Source organism: Chiloscyllium plagiosum, unplaced genomic scaffold (genome assembly GCF_037043375.1).
Source record: "Chiloscyllium plagiosum isolate Xiang-an unplaced genomic scaffold, Cpla_swu_hap1 HiC_scaffold_48, whole genome shotgun sequence".
In the NCBI taxonomy this organism is placed as follows: Eukaryota; Metazoa; Chordata; class Chondrichthyes; order Orectolobiformes; family Hemiscylliidae; genus Chiloscyllium; species Chiloscyllium plagiosum.
Window position 1 is genome coordinate 1,984,234 of NW_028270186.1, and position 17,869 is coordinate 2,002,102.

Genomic DNA, 17,869 nt, shown 5'->3' on the forward strand with positions numbered 1-17,869 from the left:
GCTAGTTGGTGTTCATGGATGCGGATCGTTAGCTGTCTTCATGTTTGTCCTATGCAGTGTTTTGTGCAGTCCTTGCATGGGATTTTGAACACTACATTGGTTTTGCTCATGCTGGGTATCGGGTCCTTCGTTCTGGTGAGTTGTTGTCAGAGAGTGGCTGTTGGTTTGTGTGCTGTTATGAGTCTTAGTGGTCGCAGTAGTCTGGCTGTCAGTTCGGAAATGCTCTTGATGTATGGTAGTGTGGCTAGTCCTTTGGGTTGCGCATGTCCTCATTCCGTTGTCTTTCCCTTAGGCATCTGTTGATGAAATTGTGCGGGTATCCGTTTTTGGCGAATATATTGTAGAGGTGTTCTTCTTCCTCTTTTTGCAGTTCTGGTGTACTGCAGTGTGTTGTGGCCCTTTTGAACAGTGTCTTTTGTGTGTGTTGGGGTGGTTGCTTTCGTAGTTCAGGACTTGGTCTGTGTGTGTGGCTTTCCTGTGTACCTTTGTGGTGAATTCTCTGTTCGGTGTTCTCTGTACCATCACGTCTAGGATTGGGAGTTGGTTGTCCTTTTCTTCCTCTCAAGTGAATCGGATTCCTGTGAGTGTGGCGTTGATGATCCGGTGTGTGTTCTCTATTTCTGTGTTTTTAATGATTACAAAGGTATCATCTACATATCTGACCCAGAGATTGGGTTGAATTTTCGGTAAAACTGTTTGTTCTAACCTTTGCATTACACTACTATTATAGGACAATCCAAATAGAGAACAGCCAGGGAATTCCTAGAGGCATGGCACTCATCCACAGATTCAATCAATAAGCACATCGACCTGGACCCAATATACTGACCACTGCAACGGACAGCTGGAATCGACAACCGGAAGTGGCAGGGACAGACCACTATAAACACCGGAGGAAACATCACAGAAGCGCTTCACAGGAGGCTCCCAAGCACTGAGGATGTCACCTAGACAGGGGACGGAAACGTCTGCAACACAAATTCCCAGCTCGGCGAACACAACCACAACAAAAGTAGGCAGCACGGTAAATTGCATTGAGGAAATAAGAACCTTACAAATGGATATGGCTCGGTGAGGAAACTTGGCCAATATGCGGCAGATGGAGCTTAATGTGGATAAGTAAGAGGTCATGCATTTTGGTTGAAAAAATAGGAAGACAATGTTATCTTAATGAGGACAGACTTTGGGGTGCTCCAGTGCAGAGGGATCCAAGTATACGCATTCATTAATCACAGAAAACTAACATGCAAGTATAGCTGATAATAAAGAAAGTGAATGGAAAGTTGGCTTTTATAGCCAAAGAAATCGAAGATAAAGGTAAGGAAGTATTTTTGCCACTATCCTGGAGTATTCTGCGCAGTTTCAGTCCCCTTGCAGTCATAGAGACGTACAGCACGGAAACAGTCCCTCAGGTCCAATTCATTCATGCTGATCAGATATCCTAATCGCGTCTAGTCTCTTTTGCTCGCACTTGGCCCATATCCCTCTAAACATTTCCTGGTCATATACTAATCCTGACGCCTTTTAAATGCTGTAATTGTACCAGCCTCCATCACTTCCTCTGGTTGCTCATTCCATACACGCACCACCCTCTGTGTGAAAAAGTTGCTCCTCAGGTCCCTTTTCAATGTTTCCCCCTTTCATCCGAAACATATTGCCCTCCACTTCTAGACTCCCCTACCCAAGGGAAAAGACCTTGTCAATTTACCCTATCCATGTCCCTCATGACTTTATAAACCTCTATAAGGTCACCCCTCAGCCTCCGACGCTCCAGGGAAAACAGCCCCAGCCTATTCAGCCTCTCCCTGTAGCTCAAATCCTCCAACCCTGGCAACATCCTTGTAAATCTTTTCTGAACCCTTGGAGGAAAGATGGAGTGGCAGTGGAGGCAGTTCAGAGGAGGTTCACGAGATTGATCCCAGACATGAGGGATTTGTCATATGAAGAGAGATTGAACAGTTTAGTCACATGCTCTCTAGAATTTAGGAGAGCGAGGGGAGATCAAAATGAGGGATTCAAGGTGACAAAAGGTGTGGATAGAATAGACGTACAGCGGATGCATTCTGGGACAGGAGGTCATAGCAAATTCAAAACAAAATCGAGGAGAAACTCCTTCTCCCAAAGGGTTGTGAATCTGTGTAATTTGCTACCCCTTGGTGCAGTGGATGCTGCTGGGACAGTGAATAAATTTAAGGAGGAGTCAGACAGATTTTGTAATTGGTAATGGGTTGAAGGGACATGAAGAGAAGGCAGGAAAATAGGGGTGAGGAGCATATCAGCCATGACCAAATGGCGGAGCAGACTCGATGGGCTTAATGGCCTCATCCCACGTCCTGTATCTTATGAACTAATGAATGATAACTTATGGTCCAATGGGCTAAGACCCAGACAGCAGTGAAGACGGTATCTATCTTCTAGACAAGAACAGAGATATTTCAGTGACCTGAATTCTGGCTGATGAAACGTGAAGCATCTTCAGGGTGGGTCTTTGAAAAGATATTGTGAATGAGGCTTAGTTGAACTTATCCTTCTCCTCCATTAGAAAGACTGTTTGCATTTTTCTGTAAGTTTGATTGTGGACTGCAATGAATAAAAGCCAAGTTTCATGGAAGGGTAACTGCACTTATTAGAATTACCCCAGTGAGATGACACATTAGGTTACAATAATAATTAGCATATAGACTTCACTTTTTAATTCAATTGAAGACATAAACTTCAAATGTGGACATGAACTTCACCCTATTCAACAAATTTTGTCACTGGAAAGTTAAAAGTTGAGTTTGGGTTATATTGTCAGCTCTATGCATACAATATGCAGCACATTCACAGGCTGTGTGTTCAAGTCAATGTTGGTCTTGAAGGTCAACACGAGCTTCCTTCCAATCTATCTACTTGGTCTCAACCGATCAGTTCCTCCTATTCCTTTTTCATGCACTTAGATATACTTCAGGGGAATTTAGATATTTGTTTCAACTACTCCAGACTTTCCAGTAAAGCAGCTAACTTGCTGACTTCCTTAAATTTAGACTACTTTGGAGTTTTCTATCTTCTCTATGTACTAAAGATCAGATTGACATTATGCTGGGTGGTTGAACGTAAGTAACGCACAAGAGACAATGAGAAAGAATATCTTTCTGGAACACGACAAACCTCGGCTCAAGTTAAATGTTATCTGCTGTCACAATGACTCAGCACTGAAACACACACCCTGCAGCTAGTCCGAGGCAGAACTACAGTTCACCCTTCACTTCATCGACCTTTGCAAAAAAAACATATTTTTGATGAGCTGTGAGGCCAGCCCAATCTTCTCCATTCAAGGAGAAAAGAATATGACTGTGCAGCGTCTAAATCTGGATGATCTAGGGAGCCACTGGTCAACCAACAATCCTCAAAGAGAGAAGGATGACTAGCAATGAAGAAATGACTTGAGTTCACATGGCAGGAAAGCAATTAAGACAAGAATCTGTCAGTCTTCAGTACTTCTGACTGTGGCTGTATTCAGCTGCAGCAAACTCTGAATGAATGTGATTTACAGTGTACAGCATGAGAAGACCATTGCCAGTAAGTGCTATAATGCTGCTCTCAGTGTCACTTCACATACCATGAAATGACAGGAGATTTAAGATGAGGAACAAATAACTTCAGATCTATCATTCTCCAACTTCTCCCCCAAATTGGACAAGATCCTTCCCCCAGGTTTGGGCTTATTGGGCGAGAAATTAATAGCTATGGTTAGTTAAAAACTCCATTGTTATTGAGACATGCAATGAGCAGCAGGCTAGAAGATGAACATAATGCTGCCTCTTTTGGCAGAGTATTTGTGCCTCTACCTCTGGGTCAAAAGGTACACTTTCATGCCCCACATGCCCCAGTGAATGTGTCATAAACAGGTCCAAACAGAATTAGAAAAAGCATTCAGTCCAGTTGTGTGGCCACAGAGATAAAGAGACTGACTTCTGTTGGGATAGTAATGCTGGCTGGAGATTGCAGGTTTGATCGACAATCATTTAAGAGGACCTTGGGGCAAATAGCGCCCAGACCTCTTGGCCAAAATACTCTGGTTCAAGCCCCACCAACCACAGGATGACCAGCTTCATTCAAAATAACTCAAATTTGAACTTAACGAATAGTAATCACGTTTCAACCTTAAATTGCTGTCTTTTGGTACCTGGAAATCACTGAAAGAACTGCACTGAGACCAGTATCACATCACCAAGTCACCCCTTGTTTTCTTGTGCACAGTACACTAGCTGTGGCCAGCCCACTCGGAATCAGTCCCCTGAACTGAGAAAATGCTAAATCCTCTGTAAAGATTGGTCAGCCAAGGCTTTCCTGATTGGCCCAGGTTAACAACCCCAATCAAGGATGTTGCAGCCAAGACAACCAACCTGGCTCCAATCACTACAATTGCCCTTGTCAAGGCTGAAATGCATTGACTTTGCTGTTAAAGAGATGAGTCCAGCACTGTATGTTCTGGGATACAGCAGCAAACTTAAATAAACTCCAATCATCTGAGGAATGCTGAAGAGACAATGGCAGGCCTGGATGATTGGAAATGAAATGATAAAGACTTGCAGTCTTCAAATACAAGTTGCCAAGAGAAATTAATAAAAGGCTTTCCCAAAAGAAATTGATGACAGAAATTCTCAAAAATATGCCTTCTGCAACAATGCATCTTCAGGGTGGGGAGCAAGGTCAAATAGAAACCTGTTGCAGACTCTCAAATTGTGCTCTCCATCCTCTCTCTCTCTGTCTCTCTCTCTCTCAAAAACAGTAATGTGGATTCAGAGTGCCTTCACCATCGTACAGCCCAAGATGGTTCACAGGGGTGTAACACAGCAACATAACAAAATGAGCCAGAATTACTCAAAGAAAACCAGGCAATGGAGTGTCACTGATGTAAAAGGCCAAGACGAACAGCTGAGCAGCTCCAGACACAAATTACAGAATGCATCAAAAGAGACAACTTCAGTTTTGTTTGCAGTCCTTCAGAAACTAAGTACTGTTAAATTTAAATGACTGTCGTTGAAATAATGGAGAATGCAAGATGAGAAGGATAGCTTTCTGGAAAGTACTTCAGTAAAGGATTCTGATTGTATTGTGACAGATCTAACATGAACAGTTTGTCAATGACAATGAATGAACAGCTTTGCCAAAAGTGAGCAAACAAATGCTGGGGGAAAAAAAATAGGCCAAGCCCCAATTCCACTATCCAACTTTCCATACTGCATCAAAGAGACCAAACATCATTGTCAGTTTCTCCTTCAAACAAATTCCCTGAAGCCCAGATCACCAGGACTTCAGAGAGTTTGCACTGCCATTTAAAAAGGTATTTACCAGTTTAAATTACTGGAAAACTAAGGATGTTACTGTCCGCTCACTGGATGAAGGAATATGGCAAGGGAACAAACAGGGTGGCCCGAGAGAGATCCTCAACCCCTTATCACCTCAAATGTGCGTTCGTCACAAAGGCCCAATGGGGATTTTGACTCGCCACCAATTAAACATTGCAAGTGATGGCTAACTAATGGCCTCAACTTTGTGACAGTGGAGAACTGAGAACCGAGATGACCTACACACTGGGTTGGAGCAGCAGTCTCCATTTGTCTCAGTCCCGCACCAGTTGGGGAGAGGGATTTGGGTGGGGCGAGTAGGGAGAGGACCAAAGGAGTGGCAGCAGAAGGCCAGCTCCCTGACCTTCCCTCCAACTCAACAGAACCTCCGCGCAGCTGTGACTCCAACCTCACAATACCCAAAAGGAAAAGCACTTGGCACCAGCTAAGACCTTGACCAGACAGGTCTGTCAGCAATGATCTGCAGGACCCAGAGCTGCTGGTTTCTGATTGGCCAGCAGCTTCTGGCAAGGTGGAACTTCAGCCTTGGGGCTGGTGACTGGTTGAGGAGCTTGCTTATCAGCCGGGAAGTGTATGGCATCACTGAGTGTTCCCCCAGAGATGGCGGGGAGTGAGTAAAGTCACCTGACCACACACGCAGTGCGCATGGCACCACCTGCCAGCCAAAACAGCAAATCTCACAAACTACAGAGACTCCATGTAGCCCAGCCAAAACTGATAGGCAGAATGATCAGATGATGAATGGAAACAAGATTTATGATGCACCATTAGCAGTTGAAAATAAAGTATTCAGGAGAGAGACTAGATTACTTTACAGTGTGGAAACAGGCCCTTCGGCCCAACAAGTCCACACCGACCCGCTGAAGCGCAAGCCACCCACACCCCTACACACCCTTACCTAACACTACAGACAATTTGGCATGGCCAATTCACCTGACCTGCACATCTTTGGACTGTGGGAGGAAACCGGAGCACCCGGAGGAAACCCACGCAGACACGGGGAGAATGTGCAAACTCCACACCGTCAGTCACCTGAGGCAGGAATTGAACCCGGGTCTCTGGCGCTGTGAGGCAGCAGTGCTAACCAAGTGCCGCCCACTTGGACATGGAAGAGTAGAAAAGAGAACAGGGAGAAGTAGAGATGAATGGAGAGCAAGTGGGAGAGAGAGGAAAGAGATCTGGGAGAAAAGTGACACAGTGGGTAGGGGAGAGATATGGAGACAAAGTAGTGAGCAAGGCAACACGGAGGCACAGAACATGGAAATGGAAAGAGAGTGGGGAGGAATGGACTGTGCAGAGGGAGGGAGAGAAACTATGTGCATGGGGAGTGAGCAGGAATGGGTTTGAGTGAGCGCCGTGTCCAGGGGCAAATCGTGTGTGCAAGGGACAGATTTGAGGGCTGAGAGAAAATCAGTCAGGATAGACAGGACGATTGAGATTTTCAAATAAAATGCGAACCAAACTCAAGGCAGAGCTGCTGAATATGACCATACCTGACCTCCAGCTGGTTGGAATCTGGACAGTACAGAGGTCGTCCGAGGACTCATCCGTTGATGTGCCAATGAAGTCAAAGTTGAGACAGTTGTGAGCCAGTTTGAGAAGCTGCATAAGGAGACCATGCTGGCTTTCATCATTCAGATTGAAGCTTTTTCCAGATGCCTGCAAGAATGTGCACGCCATTAGCTATTGATCCAAGCAACACGTATTCAAACTAAGTGCAGGGCTTTGACATTTTCAACACCATCAATGGCATTTCACTACAAAGGGTCACGTTTTCAGCTGAGCCTCCTGAACTGGGAGAACCAGTGTCATCTCAAACAACAAAGTTACTCGAATGTTATCCAGTCAGCTTGTTGATCTCACATTTCCTAGTATCATACACTGGTCCACAACAGACATGTATTACTTCCAGAGCAGCGACACATTAAGGAATGCTTCAAGTGGGTCAGCTTTTATCTGATGTTTGGACAAATATTAAGGCATCATAGCGACAGTCCATTTGTAACCTACTATTTCCGGCTGACAGGCACTCCAGACTTGGGGAAAAGGCCCAGCAGAATGAGGTAGCAAATAATACTTAGCATTGGGCCCATGCTCACTGGCCAAAAAACTGGACACAAGATGCACAGGGGTAAACAGCACATTTATCCCAAAGTGCCAGGAGAAATTTACTCAAAGGGGTGTTGAACAGGACAAAAATCACTCCTGCATAGAGAACTGTCAGAATCTCAAAGGTGAGGCTCCTCCAATCATCAGAGGCTTCCCTGTCATGGTTGCTACTGACAAACTTACTCGCTAACCTCCTAATGGAGTGGAGCAAGACATGCACATGGCAAGAGAAAAGGAGGCGGTAAAGGGAACAATTTTAAATAGGAGATGTAGGAACACTCGGCTGAGAAGGGGCCAAGCGAACTGAGGTCATGCGCCCCTTGCAAATAAATGCAGAATCGCTTGCCGAAGGCTGCGTACGTTCAGGAATTATTTTGTAGAGTGAAAATGTAGTGGCTGAGCTTGCATTAAACATTGTGACAATTATTAATTTAAAAATGAGACTGAATCTGACAGTAAAAATAAAATGAGTTGTCACCTGACCAATCCAGAATGTATATTTCAGTTGACGGTTTTGTGTATGTGGAAGGATGTGCCAGTTATTTGGGAAAGTAATTTGTATTGTTGATTGAAACCTCTGATAGTGGTCCACATTAAGAAGGATAATGTTTGCTGTGTGTACTGTGATGGCTAAGTTTAATAGAGGACATGGATGAATTCTTTAATTTCTGCTTCCAACTCCCCTCTTGGTCAACACCAATACAAATGGCATTGTTAGTACATTAATTTATCATCTCATGGAGTACAATGTGAAAATCAAAACAGACAAGTAGCGATCCAGAAAACTCATTCTGACTCCCATTCATAATTCCAAGAATGCTGGGGGGATTGGGGACGAGTGAATAAAGGCTAGGAGAAAGGAGATGTACCAAGGCCTGTGATTGCTCATCTCTTGTGCCAGGATGTGCTGAAGGGGAAAAAGGCAATGGAAAGGAAAACAGCACAAGGAAGAATTGTGGTCTTTTCTCCATGTCCCATATTTTTGCTTTTGAGATGGTTGACATACATCACCCAGTTGTCTTTGGACACAAGGATGCCTACAGGCACATCTGTGTCATCAACAGGATCACTGGATCATTGCAAGGTTCCATTAACAATCTATGATGCAGCCTGATTGCCAGGCAAACATACAACATTTACCTGCTTTAGTAAATTGCATGAGAGTGTGAAGATATCAAATAGTGATGTGTCTCGAAATGACGATGCAATTTTCCTATGTTTTGTCAGCGGATGTGTAGTGTCAGCCTATCAAAAAAAGACAAAATTATTAACCCATACATCAAATGCACTTCCAAGTAGAGAGATGATATAACACTTCATGAATCACTGAAAGTAACGATGCATGTTAACAAGGCTATATGAAATGCAAAACAGAGCACTGAGGCTCACTGATAAAGCCCGATAATAAGCAGAGAGGCTATCATTAACTTCGAGGGAAATCTGGTTGCAGCACACTGTCAAAGTGCTTTCAATGTTTATCTCCATGTTAGAAAACAATACACGGAGGTATTGAAGGATGTACAAAACATGAACAAGGATGTCACCACCAATGAGAGCTTATGATGGAGAGTGCCTTTTTAGATTCGAGATTAGATTCCCTACAGTGTGGAAACAGGCCCTTCGGCTCAACCAGTCCTACCAACCCTCTGAAGAGTAACCCACCCAGACCCATTCCCCTCTGACTAATCCAGCTAACACCATGGGCAATTTAGTATGTCCAATTCACCTGGCTAGCACATCTTTGGATTGTGGGAGGAAACCGGAGCACCCGGAGGAAACCCAAGCAGAAACAGGGAGAATATGCAAACTCCACATAGACAGTCGCCCAAGGCTGGAATTGAACCTGGGACCCTGGTGCTGTGAGACAGCAGTGCTAACTACTGAGCCACCGTGCCGCCAGCTTGTATGAGAGACAGTGATTTCTGTGATTGATATAATGCTCCTTTTCCAGGACTGGTTGGACATACGCAATGAGGAGCCAGCTAACAACAGATCCATAAGGTATATGATTTCATCTTTTTATCATTGACAGTGGAGGGTGTCAAAAAGGGTCTGACAATTGCAAAGAAATTTGAGGGAGTAAACACAGTAGGAAGGGGGACTGAGCAGAAAGCAGGGGGATGACAAAGTGGTTGGATAACTTGCATGGTGATAAGCACTGATGCACTTTTAAATGGGCAAAGAGCTTGTTGCTGAGCAGCAATGCCTTAGTATTAGTATTGACAGCAAACTCAGACTATTCAAGACAAGTGAATCATAGCATTGTTCAGCGAGCAAGAATCCACCACAGATCGAGCAAAAAGACTGAGGGAAAATAACAATAGACAAATCAAGTTCTCGACAAAACGGATCAAATAGTTCATTCGTAAAGATAACAACAGTAATTTGGATCAACTAACAATTCCCTTGTTTGCACAATCCCAGTGCTTCCTTGATCAAGATCAATGTATTCTTTTTTAAACCTGTTTGATTCAAATATGGAAACAATGCAGAACATTGTGCTCCTCGGTCCTCTGTTCAATTTGTTGCATATGATCAGACAACAGAAACGTTCATTCCACCAGACCTGGATCAAATGCTGCATCCAAACTCATCTTGGACAACAACCATGATCAGCAAGGAAGGAATATAGAAGCTGAGAGCAGAATACAATGGGCACTCAATACCAAACTTGCAAGTGAAGAAGTGGAAATAAATGAGAAAATCAGACACTTACTTCCATGAAGAAAGCTGGGACACTTACTTGGTTTATTTCATTGGTTAACTGAGAGAGAATCATTACTCCTATAATACAGTGCTCAACACTGTCCTGGGGAGAGAAAACACAGAAACAATGTACTTATTTACTTCCTCTTCATACAGTTTCCCAAATCAAATTTACTGTAATTAACATCTGATCTGTTATTCATCAGGGATCTCAGGCTCACTAATATAATGGCATCTCTGCCTGGGCACAGACTGAAGTTAGAATCAAGTGTTCATCAAGTTGATGTGGGAGGACCTGGTGATAAAGATTTTAGATCAACCCAATATTAGAATGGGGTTCCTGACCATTAGAGAGGAGAAACGGCCTCACGGTATTGCTGCTGAACAAGTCAAGCTGAGACGTAGGTAATATTCTGGGAAATGGGTTCAAATCCTACCACAGCAAACTGAATTTGCATTCAATAGGAAAAAACCTACCAAAGTGTAATGGCTACCATTAACAACCGTCATTAAAAACCCACCGGTTTCACCAATGTCCCTTAGAGAAGGGAACTACCATCTGTACCTGTTCTGGCCTACACTTGACCCCTGACCTACAGGAAAATGGCTGACATTAAACTGCCCTGTAAAGTGGCCAAGTGGAGAATGCAAGGATGCAATGTTTAGTTGGCTGGCCCAGCCATAATGCCCACAAGGACATGACACTAAAAAATTCAACTCTACCTGTAAGCTCTATTACAACAGTAAAGATAAACAGGTCAAGAGAATGCAAGCAGCAACGGTCGTGACAAAAACAGACATTTTCCGAGCTACTATCAACTCTGAGGAAGGGTCACTGAACCCAAAATGTTAACTTTGATATCTCTTCACAGATGCTGTAGACCTGCTGAGCTTTCCAGCGACTGCTGGTTTTGATTCTGATTTCCAGCATCCGCACTTCTTTTGGTTTTTATTCAGTGAAGGTCGTGAACCTGCTTGACCATAACTTCACACAAACTCATTCAGCCCAGCCCATTTGCCTAGGCTTCACACCAGATCAAAAAGGGAGAAACTGAGACAAGAACTTCAACTGACAAAGGGGCTGCACTCTGAAAGCTTGTGATTTCAAATCAACCTGGTGGACAATAAGCTGGGGTCATGTGATTTGTGACGTTATCCACCTCCCCCATCCATCTCATTGATTAGAAGGAGCATTCCAGTGCTAAAGCACTGACGTTGGAACATGCTCAGGAATTCAGTACAGAAACTTCATTCAGTCCCGAGTCTGAATTAGAAGGTGGTTAATCAACATCATTTACCATCCTTGTTTCCATATTTCCCATGATCAATCATAGCACAGCAATGAAACCTGGGATCCTTTAGAAGACCATTCAGCGAGATTATGGCCAGTGTAAAAATCCTCAACTCTACTTTCTTGCCTTTTCTCCCATAACCCTGGATTCCCTTCGCTGATTAAAAATCGGTCTCAGCCTGGAATATACTTAATGACGCAGCTTGCTGCTATAAAAATTCCAAAGACACATTGCCCTCAGAGAAGAAATTTCTCCTCACCTCCCTTTCAAATGTACGATCCTAATTCTGAGATCATGCTCCGAGTCTTAGACTTGCCTATAAGAGCAGACAACAGTTCTGCATCTACCATGTTAAGCTCTCCCCTCCTCCTCCCCCGCACCCCCTCAAGAATCCTGTATGTTTCAATGAGATCACCTCTCATTTTGCTAAAATCCAAAAAAGTACAGGCTCAACTGACTTAACCTCAGCCCAAGTAAACCTTGTCTGGACTGCCTCTAATGCCAGTAAACCTTTCCTTCGTGAAGGGGCTTAAAACTGATCACAGTATTCTAGCTGTGGGCTGAAACATATGCCCTGGATAGTTTCAGCAAAACTTTGACTGTTTTTACACTCTATTTCCTTTGAAATAAAAGCTGACATTCCGTGTCTTCCCCATTAGGAGCTGAATTTGAATATGAGCTTTTTGTGATTAGATTAGATTAGATTAGATTAGATTAGATTGTGATTCATGAACACCAACTCCCAAAAGGCCCCCGTACTGTAGCTTTCCGCAGTCTCTGTCCACTTCAATAATAGTCAGCTCCTCTATGCTTCATGTCAGTCGATAACACATAAGGTGTTAAAGTGAGGTTTAGATTAGATTAGATTACTTACAGTGTGGAAACAGGCCCTTCGGGCCCAACAAGTCCACACTGCCCCGCCGAAGCGCAACCCACCCATACCCCTACCTTTACCCCTTACCTAACACTATGGGCAATTTAGCATGGCCAATTCACCTGACCTGCACATCTTTGGACTGTGGGAGGAAACCGGAGCACCCGGAGGAAACCCACGCAGACACGGGGAGAATGTGCAAACTCCACACAGTCAGTCGCCTGAGGAGGGAATTGAACCCGGGTCTCTGGCGCTGTGAGGCAGCAGTGCTAACCACTGTGCCACCGTGCTGCCCACAGGTTATGTGTGAATTTACTGTCCACTCACCTGACTTTTCTATATCCCTATGCAGACTCTTTGGGCTGACAGAGCTCACTAGACTGCCTTTACCAATGAGCTGTGCAAGAGCATCGGAAGAATATTAACTTTTTTCTGGAATGCTTGCTGCTCCAGAGAAATGCATGCATTCCAGATAATTACCACAGAAAACATCAAAATAAATTTCAGCTGTAGCTTTGTGGCTTTGGAAGCCAGAATAAACATTTCCCCAAATAAAACTCTGTTAGGAACATGGAGACATTTCTGTACCTGCAAGAAGCGTGTGACATCTGCAATGACATTCCTGAAGACGTACTCATCCTTCTGGCAGTCAAACCAGCCCAGTTTGGTGATTCGAGCAAACAACTGGATGAGAGCCTGCGTTACAAAGTTGGCCAACTTTGGCCTTGTCGCCAAGTAATTCAAGACATAGTTTCCTTTTACCAAGGGAAGAAAAGGGAAACAGAAAATTAAATGGTGCAACATCCTTGAAAAGATATAGTGAAAACACCCAATTTTAAAAACAAATCTGTTATCGATCAATATCCTCTCAGTTTCAAGCTGTCTCCTACTTGTCTTTAAAATCAGGAACGGTCACTTTTGTAGGAAAGACAACAGCCAGTTTGTGCAATGGGAGCTCATATAAACAGCAATAAATGAAATGAAGAGATCATCTGCTGACCAATGTTGACTGAGGGATAAATATTGGCTCGGCCAACTGAAAGGATGCCCCATTCTTCTTTCAAATAGTGTCAAGGCAAATTTAATATATCTGAGCCAAAAGGCAGCACCATCTACAGCGCGGTATACCCCATCAGTCCGTCACTGGAAATTTAACCTCGGTTTGGGAGTCCAGGTGTCTGCGTTCAAGTGAAGGTGTCCAGTGCTCCAAAGCTAACATGATCTTTTCAAGCAAGGTCACTGGTAGTTAGCCCACAAAAGTAATGGCAAAGCTCACAGCAAGATATGACAAATAAATGACCAGCTAGTCTGCCATGTTTACCAAGTGAAGGTTAAATGCAAGTCAGGAATCATAGAACTCTTTCTCTCTGATTCCAATTCCATCATGAGACCTCGTACATGGAGCCACTGATTAATATCTTGAAAGATTTGGAAACTGGTGAAGTCAATGTCGAGGCTATGTGGTTATAGGGTCCTGAGGTAGAAGAGGAGGTATTTCTCCTCCAGTTTGTGGGTAGCCTTGTTGAGGAGCCTCAGAATGGATATGATGTCAGAAAGCAGATAGGGATGGGGAGAGAAATTTGTTTTGATCATTGGGTCTGACTGTCAGTGGTGAAAGTGGCGGAGGATGATTTGCTAGATTTGGAGAGGAGTGGAGTGGAATGTGAGGACCAGGGGGATCCTCACCTTGTTGTGGTTGGGGGGGGGGGGGGAGGTGTGGGAAATGGAGGAGATGCAATTAAGGGCATTGTTGATTACACTGAAAGACATATGAACTGGTTCAGGATTTGGTTTCATTATTTGAATAAAATACCAATATATTTGGTGCGAAGACAAATATCAGAACTCTGAGAAATCGAAACAGCGTGCTGGCATTTGCAAAGAGTTCTCACAAGTGTATTATTACTTACAAAGGTTTCCCAGAACTGTCTCAGTCTTTGCAAGCTCCCAGGACTGATAGAAGCAGACAGTACCCATGGGTAACCCCAAGCACATCTCAGTATTTGTCAAGCCTGCACTATGTTTATTATCTCCACAAAACTGTCTCAGTATTTGAATAAAGTCCCCAGACGTTTGCAGAGTGCCCAACAGTATATTACTATTTATGCAAGAACCCCTGAACATCAGTGTTAGCAAGGAGACACACATTCAGCTTTCAAACATGTGTCACATAAATGAGTCACACACCACAGGTCACCATAGCATTCCAAGCAGAAAAGTGTGAAATTTGAAACATTATTGGGCTACTATGTTGCCCTTATGAAAATTCAGGGAGAAAATAACAGCTCATACTTACGTATGTCAGTGCGTTGTTCTAAAGGCAAGGGGTTATTCGTTCGTGACACAAGCTTTGTAAGGCAGGTTGCCGCCAGCAACTGTGAATATGACGACTAGGGAATAATAATGACAACATTAAGAAAGACAACAGTTGCTCAGAACTTCACATCTGCAGCAATAAACAAATACTCTGTCGCCCATTACTGACAAGTACTCAACTGAGAAGAAGTGAGATTTCCGAGATCCAGATTTGAAGTCGAGAAAGTATGGCACTGGAAAATGCACAGCAGGTCAGGCACGATTGGAGAAGCAGAAGAGGCCTGGGGAGAGGGAAGGGCACTGAGAAACAAATAGGGGAATGGGGGTGGGGGCTGGGGAAAAGTTAGGTGGGATGGCGATAGGTGGGCAGAGGTAGAAAGTGATTGCGATAGGTCGGTGGGGAGGGTGGAGTGGATAGATGGGAAAGAAGATGGGCAGTTAGGTCATGTCAAGAAGGTGGAGCTCAGTCAGCAGGTTGCATCTGGCATGGGGTGGGGTGTTCTCCTGCCTCCAGAACTGTAATTTCCTCTCCTCTGTTATCAACAATGCCCTCAATCGCATCTCCTCCATTTCCCACACCTCCACCGCACCCACAAGGCTAGAATCTCCCTGGTCCTCACATTCCACCCCACTCATCTTCAAATCCACCGTATCATCCTCCGCCATTTTCACCACCTACAGTCAGACCCAATCACCAAAACAAATTTTCCTCCCAATCCCGTAGGGACCATTCTATAACCACATAGCCTCAACATTGATTTGACCAGTTTCCAAATCTCCCAACGCCACATCATCCCAGACCCAACTCTCAGACTCATCACCATCTTCTTGGCCTGACCTTCCTTGACCTTAAATTTACCTGGACCATCTCTGACACCTCCCTCCCCTTCCTGGACCTCTCCATCTCCATTAATGATGACCGACTTGACACTGACATTTTTTACAAACCCACCGACTCCCACTGCAACCTGGATTACACCTCTTCCCACCCTACCTCTTGCAAAAATGCCATCCCTTTTTCCCAATTCCTCCGCCGGATCTGCTCCCAGGAGGACCAGTTCCACCACAGAACATACCAGATGGCCTCCTTCTTTAGAGACCGCAATTTCCCTTCCCACATGGTTAAAGATGCCCTCCAACGCATCTCGTCTACATCCCGCACCTCCGTCCTCAGACCCCACCCCTCCAACCATAACAAGGACAGAACGCCCCTGGTGCTCACCTTCCACCCTAACAACCTTCGCATAAACCAAATCATCCGCCGACATTTCCGCCACCTCCAAACAGACCCCACCACCAGGGATATATTTCCCTCCCCACCCCTTTCCGCCTTCCGCAAAGACCGTTCCCTCCGTGACGACCTGGTCAGGTCCAAGCCCCCCTACAACCCACCCTCCCATCCTGGCACTTTCCCCTGCCACCGCAGGAACTGTAAAACCTGCGCCCACACCTCCTCCCTCACCTCTATCCAAGGCCCTAAAGGAGCCTTCCACATCCATCAAAGTTTTACTTGCACATCCACTAATATCATTTATTGTATCCGTTGCTCCCAATGCGGTCTCTTCTCTACATTGGGGAGACTGGGCGCCTTCTAGCAGAGCGCTTTAGGGAACATCTCCGGGACACCCGCACCAATCAACCACACCGCCCCGTGGCCCAACATTTCAACTCCCTGTCCCACTCTGCTGAGGACATGGAGGTCCTGGACCTCCTTCACCGCCGCTCCCTCACCACCAGACGCCTGGAGGAAGAACGCCTCATCTTCCGCCTCGGAACACTTCAACCCCAGGGCATCAATGTGGACTTCAACAGTTTTCTCATTTCCCCTTCCCCCACCTCACCCTAGTTCCAAACTTCCAGCTCAGCACTGTCCCCATGACTTGCCCGGACTTGTCCTACCTGCCTATCTCCTTTTCCACCTCTCCACTCCACCCTCTCCTCCCTGACCTATCACCTTCATCCCCTCCCCCACTCACCCATTGTACTCTATGCTATTTTCTCCCCATCCCCACCCTCCTCTAGCTTATCTCTCCACGCTCCAGGCTCATTGCCTTTATTCCTGATGAAGGGCTTTTGCCCGAAACGTCGATTTCGAAGCTCCTTGGATGCTGCCTGAACTGCTGTGCTCTTCCAGCACCATTAATCCAGAATCTGGTTTCCAGCATCTGCAGTCATTGTTTTTACCTTTTTGACCTTCCTTCCCACCTACCCTCTCCACTAACTAATCACAATCACCTCCGACCTGACCTACCTCTCGCCATCCCAGCTACCTTGCCCCTAGCCCTACCCCACTATTTATCTCTGAGCCCTCTTCCCTCTCCACATTCCTGATGAAGGGCTTCTGTCTGAAACGTTGACTCTTGTTCCTCGGATGCTGCCTGACCTGCTGTGCTTTTTCCAGTGCCACACTTTATTGACTCTGACTTCTCCAGCACCTGTAGCCCTCACTATTTTCGGGATCAAGATTTATCACCCACCCACCCAACAGCAGGAATTAAAAGATTTCTCCAATATCCAGAGCTCAGGGCATAAACACTTACGTATAGCTTAAAGTTTAATCTCATCTCAATAATCACATGACCTCCAAACCATAAGACCGGAAGAGATAGGAGCAGAAATGAGGCCATTCAGCCCATCGAGTCTGCTCTGCCATTCAATTGTGGCTGATAAGTTTCTCAATCCCATTCTCCTAATTTCTCCCTGTAACCCTTCGCACTCAGGAACCTATCTATCTCAGTCTTAAATATACTCAATGACCTGATCTCCACAGTCTTCTGTGGCAGTGAATTCCATAGATTCGCTATTCTCTGGCTGAAGAAGTTTCTCTGCATCTCCATTCGAAAAAGTTTTTCCTTTACTCTATGTCTCGCTTACCAATGGAAACATCTTCCCAACATCTACTCTGTCCAGGCCACTCAGTATGTTTCAATTAGATGTCCCCTTATGCTTCTGAATTCCATCAAGTATAAACCCTGAAATGTTCCTCATGTTGAACATGAGCAGCTATTTGTGCCCACAGAAGAAAGCACAAAATGCAAATGAGGCTTCTAGTTTTCTACCTGATTCCAAGTTCCATGACAGTCTGCAGCAGAAAATCTTATGAGATGCTTGATTTAATTGCTAAGTACAATGGCTTATTACACACTGGGGTAAACACCACAATGCAACATGCTACTGTCTGAACATTACAGAAACAGAGTATTCAGCCTAACAAGTAC

At 44.8% G+C, this 17,869-nt stretch overlaps 1 protein-coding gene across 3 annotated transcripts in view; it reads right to left on the reverse strand.

Moving 5' to 3' along the window:
- Positions 1 to 17,869, reverse strand: part of xpo7 (exportin 7) — a 113,533-nt gene that overhangs the window by 62,142 nt on the left and 33,522 nt on the right. For all 3 annotated transcript variants that reach the window (XM_087984169.1, XM_087984168.1, XM_087984167.1), the window contains exons 3-7: positions 14,632 to 14,725; positions 12,924 to 13,090; positions 10,207 to 10,272; positions 8,604 to 8,708; positions 6,848 to 7,013 (exon numbers count right to left, since the gene is read on the reverse strand). In XM_087984169.1, the coding sequence (XP_087840295.1) occupies positions 6,848 to 7,013; positions 8,604 to 8,708; positions 10,207 to 10,272; positions 12,924 to 13,090; positions 14,632 to 14,725 (598 nt within the window). The remainder of the gene's footprint in view (positions 1 to 6,847; positions 7,014 to 8,603; positions 8,709 to 10,206; positions 10,273 to 12,923; positions 13,091 to 14,631; positions 14,726 to 17,869) is intronic.